Source organism: Limanda limanda, chromosome 13 (assembly GCF_963576545.1).
Source record: "Limanda limanda chromosome 13, fLimLim1.1, whole genome shotgun sequence".
NCBI lineage: Eukaryota > Metazoa > Chordata > Actinopteri > Pleuronectiformes > Pleuronectidae > Limanda > Limanda limanda.
The window spans coordinates 10146156-10159033 of record NC_083648.1 but is presented as its reverse complement, the minus strand read 5'-3'; the positions used below and the strand labels follow the sequence as shown (position 1 = coordinate 10159033).

General features: G+C 40.8%; 2 protein-coding genes across 2 annotated transcripts; both read left to right on the top strand.

The window, feature by feature from the left end:
* Nucleotides 1-429: 429 nt before the first annotated feature.
* Nucleotides 430-1977, top strand: LOC133018498 (7-alpha-hydroxycholest-4-en-3-one 12-alpha-hydroxylase-like). The gene has a single exon (XM_061084867.1). The coding sequence runs from the start codon at nucleotides 442-444 to the stop codon at nucleotides 1975-1977; it is 1536 nt and encodes a 511-aa protein (XP_060940850.1). The 5' UTR covers nucleotides 430-441.
* An 8791-nt stretch (nucleotides 1978-10768) lies between these two features.
* LOC133018243 (5-beta-cholestane-3-alpha,7-alpha-diol 12-alpha-hydroxylase-like) lies at nucleotides 10769-12878 on the top strand. The gene has a single exon (XM_061084563.1). It carries the CDS (start codon nucleotides 10784-10786, stop codon nucleotides 12317-12319), a length of 1536 nt encoding a protein of 511 aa, XP_060940546.1. The 5' UTR covers nucleotides 10769-10783; the 3' UTR covers nucleotides 12320-12878.

Sequence of the window (12878 nt, the reverse complement as noted above, 5' to 3'; positions counted from 1 at the left end):
GTTCAGTGATTTTCTTTGTTGTAACAGGTAAAAATAGCAATAAAAGGTCAACAGTTTTCTTTATTGTCGTTCTATAATTTAATGAATGCAAGAAACTATAGTTTTTTATATAGAGAGTATAACTATATATAAAACTATAAGCTGTGTTATCAAATATGTTTTGCTACTCTAGACAAATGTTATTTGGGGGGAGAGGGGGAGAAATGGCTCTTTTGATAGTAAAGGTTGCCTATCCCTGGACTGAGGCAAAACCTCTTCTTATATGACCATAATGTGTATAACAAGTAAACATGTGGTTGGCTGTTCATGGAAAATTCCCTTTTTCACTGATTATGCACTTACCTGAATCTGAACCCAAAAGGGAGGAGCAACGTTTCTCTACATAATGTGGGATGTGGAGCCTAACTCCTAATCATTGTGAGTCCGTGACAGGAATCAGTCATGGGACTGCTGCTACCGCTCCTTCTTGCTTTACTCTCCTGTTTGATTGGAGGACTCTACCTACTTGGTGTGTTTCGACAGCAGCGACCAGGTGAACCCCCTTTGGATAAGGGGCTCATCCCTTGGCTTGGTCATGTCTTGGAGTTGCGCAGGAACGCATTAAAATTCATCGAGAGGATGAAGCAAAAACATGGTGATGTGTTCACAGTGCAGCTGGGAGGGTTTTATGTCACATTCCTTATGGATCCTCGGTCGTTTGGGGCTTTTGTTAAGGAGAGTCGAGAAAAACTGGACTTCTATCCGTTTGCTAAACAGCTGTTGCACAGAGTGTTTGGATTGGTGACAGAGGGGGATATCCACACTGCTATCCAGGCCTCCAGCAACAAGTACCTCAAGGGGGACGGCCTAAAGGTATTGGCACAAGCTATGATGGATAATTTGCAGAATCTGATGTCTCATGAAATCGGCTCAGCAGCAGACCAAAGCAGCTGGAAAGAAGATGGACTGTTTATGTACAGCTACAATATCCTTTTCAGGGCCGGCTACTTATCTCTGTATGGCAATGCATCTCCCAAGTCAGAAGAAAGTGAGGAGAAAGCCAAAGAAAAAAACAGAGCGGAATCTAAAGCCTTGTTTAAAGAGTTTCGTAAATTTGACCAACTCTTCCCCAAATTGCCCTACGGGGTCCTCTCACCAACGGAAAGGTTGGAAGCAGAGAGGCTGAGGGAACTATTCTGTGACACTCTGTCAGTGCAGAAGATGAAGATGAAGAACGACGTCAGTGGCTGGATCCGGGACATGGCCCAGTATCTAGAGGAGAATGGTATGAAGGACTCAATGATAAACAGATTCATGTTCGTGCTTCTTTGGGCCTCTCAGGCAAACACTGGGTCCATTTCATTCTGGCTGCTCCTCTTCCTCATGAAACACCCAGAAGCCATGAAAGCAGTGAAGGAAGAGATTGATAAGGTTCTGAAGGAATCAGGGCAGGAAGTCAGACCTGGTGGCCCTTCTATCAACCTGACCTATGAAATGCTGATGGAAACACCCATCCTGGACAGTGCTTTGGAAGAGACCCTCCGACTCTCTGTTGCAACTCTCCTCACCAGAAATGTGCTCCAGGATATGACCCTCAAGATGGCAGATGAGCGTGAATATTTCCTCCGCAAAGGTGACAGATTAGCTATGTTTCCTTATTCTGCTGTTCAAATTAACCCAGAGATCCACCCTGACCCACATTCATTCAAATATGACCGCTTTCTGAATCCTGATGGGAGCAAGAAAACAGACTTTTACAAGAATGGGCAGAAGGTGAAGTTTTACTCCATGCCCTGGGGTGGTGGGGTCTCCATGTGTCCCGGGCGTTTCTTTGCCTCTAGTGAAGTTAAGCAGTTTGTTTTCCTGGTGTTGGCCTACTATGAGATTGAGCTGAAGAATCCTGAGGAGAAGATACCTGAAATCGACTTCAGGCGATGGTGCATCGGAGCCATGCACCCTGACAGAGAGGTCCAGTTTCGATACCGACCAATATTTTAAACCCAACTAATCATTTTGACATCTCTGTCAAAATATTTTTTGGAGTTTGATCAAGTCTTTAAGCTTTCATTTGAAAATTATGCTTCTGAAAAATGTTAGATTGCACAATGAAGTTTTACCTTTATTATTGTACCGTCGATAATCACATTAATTGTGTCAATAAAATGTGTTTAAATATTTTGTGCGAAAAATACAATTCCAACCTAAATATTAACTCATCTAAATAACAGTTGACATGACAAATTTTGTGTTTCCTTAGCCAGGTTTACTCAGATACAAGAAAATAAGCTGTTATCTTTAGTAGCATCTAGCATCATTTAGCAAGTCATATCTGTTGAGTGTCAGGGAACTGGTTTCAAAGGAATGATCGGAAAAAAAAGGTTAGGTTTTATTTGGGAAAGTTGTCTGTCCAAAAACAGCACCTGTAGTGACTATAACATGTGTACTAATTTCTGAAAATTATGCATTTTTTTCAAAACTTTCCTTTTTGCTTTTAGGTTTAAGTTTATGATGACAGAGCTGTTGATTAAATGAGTGAAGTAGAAAGAAAATACATTGTCTTTGATGAATGAATAACACCTGTAATCTTTATATTTTTACAGTGTCAAGACTGCAGAAGTCATTATAGATGCTCATTGTCTGATCATGTTGGAAAATAAAAAATCACTTTGTACAGCTATCTTTTAGCTATAGAACATTCAGAGCTCTGGTCACCTGTGAACAGGTTTGTCTGATGCTGCTCATTTCTCCATCAAGCTATCAATGCTATTGGCTTTCATTCTGTTTGGAAGAGTTCATCTCCACAAAAACCTCCTATAGTTATTTCACACAAGCACCACTGTTCTCCACTCAGCTCAAGAGCCCCAATGAAAATAATGCATAAGAGCATACTATTTGTTTTGCTCCCATGCCTTTAGTTTAAATTTACAGGCAGGGAAAAATATACATTAACATTCATATTTTGCAAATTAATTTAAACCTTAGTTGGATCTTAGTTTCTCCCTCTCAATTTGGCTCCATGGAACGGGATACTATTTAAAATGTAAACATTAATCAAATATGAACCTTTAATGCCCATTGAGTCATGTCAAATGTCACACACATGCAGGTCTCTCTATGGTTGTGAGGATACTCATTGAGATAATGCAGAGGTCTTCAACAGGGGGTCCGCACATTTTTTGTTGAGACAATTTTTTTGAATAATTTTTTATTTATTTTCCAACCAATTTTTGTCCCCACAAATTTGAAAGTCTTAAAATACACATTAACATGCATCCAACATATTGTGAGGCTGATTTGGCCCTCTGCCTGACAACCTCCATCCGTCCAAGGTTAGATAAGTTGTGTGCTACCCATCAAGGTCCAACATCTCACTAATGTGGGAGTATTTGTGCTATCCACAGATGGCTTGAGGATTCACTGTCTCTTCTACATATATGTTTAATAAAAAACATGAATCTGTGAATTATTGTAATAGCTCAGTGTTGTATGCAAGATGTATGTTTATAAAAGGCAGTGGCATGGCCACCCTGTACCTTGCACATGTTTAAATTAAAAACATGAATATATGAAACTGTGTAATATTTGAATAGTTGAGTATTGAATGAACAATAACAGGGTAGCTATGTTTATTCATGGCACTAGGCCCAATTCAATATAAAACACAATTATATACAATATATATAGTATTAGGTACCTGCGCCATCTCTCCACCAGATTGGGGGTCCTTGGCCTGAAAAACGTTGAAGACCCCTGACCTAATGCATTCCCCAGCCCCTTACCCTAACCTTAACCATCACAACTAAATACCAACCGTTGCCCCATTCCTAGCCTAAACCTAATTCTAACCCTAAAGGCTCCATTATGCTTCTACGTATCTGTTTCTCAGAGAGGGTTGCACGGAGAGCGGAGAGTCTTTTTGATTTTTACATCTCCGACGACTGTACGTTGAAAACAATTCACCGCCAAACCCATAGGTGGCGCAACGGAAGACGAGCTCAGAGAAGCCTACCCCACACACTGAACCATGGCAACTAACAGAACTAAATAAAGTGACACCCAGCGGGTCAAAATGCTGATGTTATCGTTTCTTAGCGCAGCGGTTCCCCGGTCTTGTTTCCGAACTCTGTTGCTAATTCCACAGCTTAAAGCTCCATGTAGCTTGAAGCTAGACGGAGCTAGCTAGCTCCCCTCCCAGCTTACACACACAGTCAGCAGGGACTCCCGACACTAACTACTACCCAGTGTTTGCTTCTAACCTGGCGGTATTATAGAAACAGTGTCATGATAGAAGTGGAATTAAAGTCGTGACGGCGGGTTTTTGCACTGTTACCACGCAGTTAGCATGGTGGCTAGCCCGCTAGCCTAGCCCGCTAGCGCCGTTTTGAAAGCTCGTTATAACCGTATGTGACCGTGCACACATGCCGTCAGTGCTCTAATGAGCCACCGTCAGCCGGAAAACTCCGCTGGCTTAACACACACGTCACATTAATCGTAGAATCATAGTTGTGTTTGGGTTTATTGTCAAGCAGGAAGTTTGAGGTCCGGAAATGTGAAATCCGGAAATGACGTCATAGGGAAATGATGTAGTTCGCGGATCAATCACAGCCAAGGGCTATCCGTGGGGTCTCCGAAATAAAGACGGACAGTTAGAAAAATCAGAGGTGTACGAAAAGCTCTCCGAGGCGCTCGGAGAGGGCGTTCCACGATGGATAGGGCGGTCTTATCTGTCCGTTTTAGAAAATACGGACAAGCATAAATTGGCCTTAAAGGGACTCTTACCTTTGTTGCATTTGAGAATTACAGCACATTCGAATCATCCCGCCTTCTTCCAATGCCCCACCCCCTCGTTCCCATCCGCGGTGTTTTTTCTTTTGTTTTTCCCCCTGGGAGCGGCTGTTTCAGTACGCCGTGGACCACTTTGGTCTGCCATCGTCAGTCGCTACGGTCGACACGGTCGCTACTCGCTACTGTCTGCCGTGGAATCAAAACAAACCCTATAGTTGAGGACGCGCCTTGATGACGCGGGCCCGAATGCGCCAGAAGAAGCAGACGGGCTTCCTGTCTGTTTCCATGCAGCAAACAGACAGGTCTGTCGGCCAATAAGGTCCTTCGGTCCGAAGAATTTTATTGGTTGAAGTTTTCACTAAATATTACGAGAGTGAAATAATTGTTTGCTTTAACTCCTGGTGGGTCTGTCTTGCATTTAGAGTGTCATTACCTTATTAATACCAATTTAACCTTATCCACAAAAAGTATAAAAATGCAACAAAGGTAAGAGTCCCTTTAACCCTTAAACTAAGTCTTAACCCTAAAGGAAGGGCCGGCCAAAACCTCCTCACTTTTCAAAAATGTCCTCACTCATAGGGTCTGTGCTTGAAATGAAATGGTCCTATGGTAAGTTTTAGAGGTCCAAAGTTACATGACGGTTAATTTCTTTGTGAATGAATGGGGTGGTAGTTATAGTCATTCTGGATCAAACAGATGAACACTTGGTGGTCATGGTAATAGAGGCGGATTGGCTGGGGAACAATGGCGCCTTTGGCAGGATGCTGGTCTCGTGAGTGTCCTGCCCATCCTTGGTGGTGAGGGGTCTTGAAGAAAAATGACTGTGAAACATGTTTAGAATAAGTTACAAGTGATAAGTTACATCTATTACCATGCTGACGGTTAGGCTGACAGCTACAGGGATGATTGTATAGGCTTTGCATGAACGTTGACTTCGCCAGTATAAATATTTGAAATGATAATGAACAAGGATGGCTGCTAGACATTTTCTGTAAAATCATAGGATAGCGTATCCTGTTTAAAAAATATTAAACAAACAAGGAAATAAGAGTCAAAGTTGTATCTTTACATGAGACAGGGATGTTAACAGTTTATCAGGAAAACGTGTTTCTGGGCCATCTTACACTGCAATATGGCAAATTACGAAACCATAGAAATAAACAGTGAAGAATTCACACTTTTCATCTGAATCCCAAAGTTATTGTTTTAAATACATTAAATGGCTCAAATTGGACTAGCGGCAGAAAATTACGGACATCAGACTGGAAGGTTTCTGGTTCGACTCCACGGAGTGACAAAACAACATACCTGGATGGACAACACCTGGATCTGGTCAAAAGTCCAAGAGGACTCTCCGTACCCCACTGTCTAAGCGACACTGAGCAAGACACCTTACTCCCCCAACATCTGCTCCCCGGTTGCCGTGCATGGCTGCCCACTGCTCTATGTGTCCTGCTGTGTTCACCAGATGGGTCAAACGCAGAGGACAAATTTCCCCCATTTGCATGTAGTGAATCTGTGCATGTGAGTGGGATTAATAAATGTATCTTGTATCTTGTATCTTGTCCATCGGGGGACCTTACTTTAAGTTAGCTGTGACGTTTGTGTGCAGTCAGTTCCTTATTCGTACCAGCAAATGTTATTCATTGACAGCTTGATTATTTCTATCAGTATTGGGGCTGTTATGTTTAATCTTTTTTTTGTCCAATGTCATAAAAATCTTCAACTTTGGCTTCATAAAATGTCATTTGTTTTTTATCAAACTCATGCATTATTATGTGGAAAAGTGTGGAATTATACACATTTTCTCAAAAACGAATTCATTAAACTGTAATTCAAGGTTGTATCACGACAGGTAAAGTTCAAGTTAAAAGTTGTTGATGGAATCTCCACTTTCTGGAAACCAGATGATTCAAACTGCTGACACGCTTCATGGCAAATTAAATATTTATGCATGTTTTTAACAGTAAAGCTACTAAAGACAAAGCTCTGCCCAGTGGGCTGTAGGGATTGCACAAAGGTATCCCGATCGATGACCTCGTTTCAAAGATCAATGTAGAGGGCTGAGAAGACTCTCACATTGTTAATGTTAGTTTTATCTTAATTTTATTGTTCATCTTTTGAAAGTAGTAAAAGAAGCAAAGCAATGTCACCAACACATGCCTGAACTGTTCAAGTCATCTGATTTACTACTCTACATTATCATCTGTTTGCTCTGTTGGTTTCCTTTATGTAGAGCACCACCTACTGGTTCTAACACCTCATTGGAAATTTGCAAAAGAAGCAACAGCGGAGCTGTATGTAAGTTTTGTTTTTACGAGGTTTATAAAATTGTTGTTGTATTGAATTAAACAGCTTTTTAATGTTTGGTGAATATGTTAATTTATATAGAGAAGAGAATATAAAATTCAATATGTGTATGTTTTGTATGTTATAGATTAAATGGTTTTTATGTGAAGAGAGACCTCAGACCAAATCTCTTCTTGGGCCCAAAAAAGACTAAATACGGCCCTGACAGCAAAAGTAAGAAGAGATTACGACACAGCGACGTCAGAGAATTAATTGTTCAGGGGATGAGTAAGTGTCTTTTAAATTTAGTCATCACTTTTACTAGCTGTACATCATCCATCTCTGGAAATCACACAACTGGAGGTTACACAATACAAGCATGCATTGGATATTAGTCAAAGAAATACCACAAACTAAAACAAATACAAATTCTATGACAACACAACATTCTAAGTGTAGTTAAGGGCAGCACTACAAGTTGTTGAAGAATGTGAAGTTTCATCATTAAAATAACAAACAAGATGACAGAATACTGCTGCCATAAATGTACCGTTGATTTAAGGTAGTGGTGTATCACAATACATTTGACTGATTAATTATCATTGATAAGAATTTCCGTAATTTCTTTACAATAACGTTGCATTGTTGTATTATATTTTTTTAAATAAATTTCTTTACATATATATATATATATATATATAATGTATATAAAATCTATATGGCACTGGGATACCATTGTTTTAGAGTTTTTTGCATGTCTCCAAAGAATGGAGCCATAACTGTGTTCCCATTTGTGCAATAAATGATAAATTCATGACGAAGTGTTCCTGACTGAAATGAAGCATTGCGCTGGTTCATGCAGGACACAGACTCATGTGCTCCAGCTGTGATCAGCTGTCAGCTACTGATAGGTTTATGGTTGCTCGTCAGTCACTTACCAATCACAGTCCATTCTCTCAGCAAAGCGGTAATTTTGAATAAGACCTGCTCCTCACTAATCCCTGCTCACCTACACTGACACTTGTGCTCTGCTGCTGGCAACTCACCTCCACCACCCCAGCCTCCACCTGTTAGCAATGATATCTATAGACTAGTTTAGAGCTCGTCTTTCTCTTCTCTTAGTGGACAATTTTAGCCACCAGATGACAGTCCTGTGAAAACAACACAAAATCCTCAAGTACTTTCCAAATATTTTGTAAAACTGTACAGATACCCACTGAGGTGAATGATCCGTAGACTGTTGTCACTCACCAGTTAAAGATAACAGCCCCAATACTGATAGAAATATTCAAGCTGTCAATGAGTAACATTTGCTGGTCCAATGAAGTAACTGACTGTAGACAAACGTCACAGCTAATTTGCAGTAAGGTCCCCCGATGTAACATTGGGGTTAGTTTAAGCCAATATTGTTATTTTAAACAATATCTCTATAAATAAATCTTATTTCCTTGTTTGTTTAATGTTGTTTAAACAGGACACACTGTCCTATGATTGTACAGAAAAGGCCTAGATTAGAAATGCAACAAGCAATCCTTGTTTTTTCTGACACTTTTAAATGACCCAGTAGTCATCATTATCATTTCAAATACTTATACAGCCGAAGTTCACGTTCATGCACAGAAAATGAAATCATCCCTGTAGCTGTCAGCCTAACCGACAGCATGGTAATAGATGTTACTTATCACTTGTAACTTATTCTATACATCATGGTGGAGCATCCTGGGCGGGAATCCAGAGGTTTTGTTTCACTGCTCAGGCTCAGAGGGAAGACACGGACAATGGGTCATTTTTCTTCAAGACCCCTCACCACCAAGTACAGGCAGGACACACAGGAGACTAGCATCCTGCCAAAGGCCCCATTGTTCCCCAGCCCATCCACGTCCATTAAGATACATTTTTTTTATCCCACACACATGCACAGACATGCACAGGCACACTCATGCACACTCATGCACACTCATGCACACTCATGCAAGGGGAAATTTAACCTCTGCTTTTAACCCAGACACACAGAGCAGTGGGAAGCCCTATACGGCGCCGGGGAGCAGATGTTAGGGGAGTAAGGTGCCTTGCTCAGGGGCACTAGACAGGGTAGGGAGAATCCTCTTGGATTTTTGGACAGATCAATCCAGGTTCGTCTTTTTGTTGTTTCTCCGTGGAGTCGACCAGAGACGAACCAGAGACCTTTTCTGCCCATAGTCCAAGTTTCTGCCACTAGTCCACCGCCTCTCCATGACAACCAAGTGTTCATCTGTTTGATCCGCGATGACTATAACTACCACCCCATTCCTTTACAAAGAAATTAACCGGCATCTTACTTTGGACCTCTAAAACTTAGCTTTTCCTATTCTAGCTCTGTGTGTGTGTGTGTGTGTGTGTGTTCCTGTACTCATACCTATGTTAGGACCATTTCATTTTAAGCATAGACCCTATGAGTCAGGATATTTTTGAAAAGTGAGGAGGTTTTGGCCGGCCCTTCCTCAGAGTTTGGACTTAACTAAAGTTTAAGACTTAGGTTTAGGCTAGGGTTGGGGCAACGGTTGGTATTTAGTTCTGATGGTTAAGGTTAGGGTAAGGGGCTGGGGAATGCATTACGTCAATGAGTATCCTCACAACTATAGAGAGACCTGCATGTGTTTGACATTTGACATGACTCAACAGGCATTAAAGGTTCATATTTGATTAATGGGAGCAAAACCAATGGTATGCTCTCATGGATAATTTTCATGGGGGCTCTTGAGCTGAGAGAAGAACAGTGGTGCGTGCGTTAAATAACTATAGGAGGTTTTTGTGGAGATGAACTCTTCCAAACTGAATGAAAGCCAATAGCATTGATAGCGTGATGGAGAAATGAGCAGCACCAGACAAACCTGTTCACAGGTGGCTAGAGCTCAAACTTTTATAGAGATAATAATTAGTTGAGCTAAAGATGTTTACAAAGTGCTTTTTATTTTCAGACATGATCATACAATGAATATCTGTAATGACTTCTGCTGTCTTAACACTGTAAAACAATAAAGATTACAGGTGTTATTCATTCATCAAAGACAATGTATTTTCTTTCATTTCTTGTTTTTAAAATGTCGTCAGCTAAAATATGTGTCACATCCTATTACGTCTACGGCCCAGCAGCCTTATGTTTTATTTATTTTAAAGTAGGCTCCTTTTTATTTTCTACATTTCCCACAAATATGGGGAGGACTCAAATAGGTCTGGATAGTTCTGTGTTTAATTTATTTCAAAGTAGGCCTACACATGCCAGTGTATTTAGTTTTCCTCTTAATAAGAGTTTTGTGTTTTTCTATGTTGTAACAGGTAAAAATAGCAATAAAAGGTCAACAGTTTTCTTTATTGTCGTTCTATAATTTCATGAATGCAAAAAACTTTAGTTTTTTTATATAGAGAGTATAACTATATATAAAACTATAAGCTGTGTTATCAAATATGTTTTGCGACTCCAGACAAATGTTATTTGTGGGAAGAGGAGGCGAAATGGCTCTTTTGATAGTAAAGGCTGCCTACCCCTGGACTAAGGCAAAACCTCTTCTTATATGAACATCATGTGTATAACAAGTAAACATGCGGTTGGCTGTTCATTGAAAATTTCCTTTTTCACTGATTATGCACGTACCTGAATCTGATCCCAAAAGGGAGGAGCAACATTTCTCTACATAATGCAGGATGTGGAGCTTAACTCCTAATCACTCTGTGTCTGTTACAGGAATCAGTCATGGGACTGCTGCTACCTCTCCTTCTTGCTTTACTCTCCTGTTTGATTGGAGGACTCTACATACTTGGTGTGTTTCGACAGCACCGACCAGGTGAACCCCCTTTGGATAAGGGGCTCATCCCTTGGCTGGGTCATGTCTTTGAGTTTCGCAGGAACACATTAAAATTCATCGAGAGGATGAAGCAAAAACATGGTGATGTGTTCACAGTGCAGCTGGGAGGGTTTTATATCACATTCCTTCACGATCCTCTGTCGTTTGGGCCTTTTCTTAAGGAGAGTCGAGAAAAACTGGACTTCATAGCGTTTGTTAAAGAGCTGGTGCACAGAGTGTTTGAATATGTGGCAGAGGGGGATTACCACGTTGCTCTCGCGGTCGCCAGCAACAAGCACCTCAAGGGGGACGGCCTGAAGGTATTGACACAAGCTATGATGGATAATTTGCAGAATCTGATGTCTCATGAAATCGGCTCAGCAGCAGACCAAAGCAGCTGGAAAGAAGATGGACTGTTTATGTACAGCTACAATATCCTTTTCAGGGCTGGCTTCTTATCTCTGTATGGCAATGCATCTCCAAAGTCAGAAGAAAGTGAGGAGAAAGCCAAAGAGAAAGACAGAGCGGAATCTGAAGCCTTGTTTAAAGAGTTTCGTAAATTTGACCAACTCTTCCCCAACTTGGCTTACGGGATCCTCTCACCAACGGAAAGGTTGGAAGCAAAGAGGCTGAGGGAACTTATCTGGAACACTCTGTCAGTGCAGAAGATGAAGATGAAGAACGAAGTAAATGGCTGGATCTTGGACAATGCCCAGTATTTAGAGGAGAATGGTTTGAAGGAGTCAATGATAGACAGATACATGTTCGTGCTTCTTTGGGCCTCTCAGGGCAACACAGGGCCCATTTCATTCTGGCTGCTCCTCTTCCTCATGAAACACCCAGAAGCCATGAAAGCAGCGAAGGAAGAGATTGATAAGGTTCTGAAGGAATCAGGGCAGGAAGTCAGACCTGGTGGCCCTTCTATCAACCTGACCTATGAAATGCTGAAGAAAACACCCATCCTGGACAGTGCTTTGGAAGAGACCCTCCGCCTCTGTGTTGCACCTGTCCTCACCAGAAATGTGCTCCAGGATATGACCCTCAAGATGGTAGATGGTCGTGAATATTTCCTCCGCAAAGGTGACAGATTGGCTATGTTTCCTTATTATGCTGTTCAAACTGACCCAGAGATCCACCCTGACCCACATTCATTCAAATATGACCGCTTTTTGAATCCTGACGGGAGCAAGAAAACAGACTTTTACAAGAATGGACAGAAGGTGAAGTTTTACACCATGCCCTGGGGTGGTGGGGTCTCCATGTGTCCCGGGCGTTTCTTTGCCTCTAGTGAAGTTAGGCAGTTTGTGTTCCTGGTGTTGGCCTACTATGAGATTGAGCTGAAGAATCCTGAGGAGAAGATACCTGAAATCGAATACAGCCGATGGGGCATGGGAGCCATGCAGCCCAACAGAGAGGTCCAGTTTCGATACCGACCAATATTTTAAACCCAACTAATCATTTTGACATCTCTGTCAAAATATTTTTTTGATTTTGATCAAGTCTTTAAGCTTTCATTTGAAAATGATCTTTCTGAAAAATGTTTGATTCAACAATGAAGTTTTACCTTTATTGTTGTACCAGTGATAATCACATTAATTGTGTCAATAAAATGTGTTTAAATATTTTGTGCTAAAAATACATTTCCAACCTAAATATTAGCTCATCTAAATAACAGTTGATATGACAAATTTTGTGTTTCCTTAGCCAGGTTTACTCAGATACAAGAAAATAAGCTGTTATCTTGAGTAGCATCTAGCATCATTTAGCAAGTCCTATCTGTTGAGTGTCAGGGAACTGGTTTCAAAGGTATGATCGGAAAATAAAGGTTAGGTTTTATTTGGGAAAGTCATCTGTCAAAAAACAGCACCTGTAGTGACTATAACATGTGTGTTGATTTCTGAAAATGATGACATGTTGATTTAATGTGAGTAGAGTAGAAAGAAAATAAATTTGTCTTGGATAAATGAGTAACACCTGTATTCATCATGTCTCAAAATAAAAATC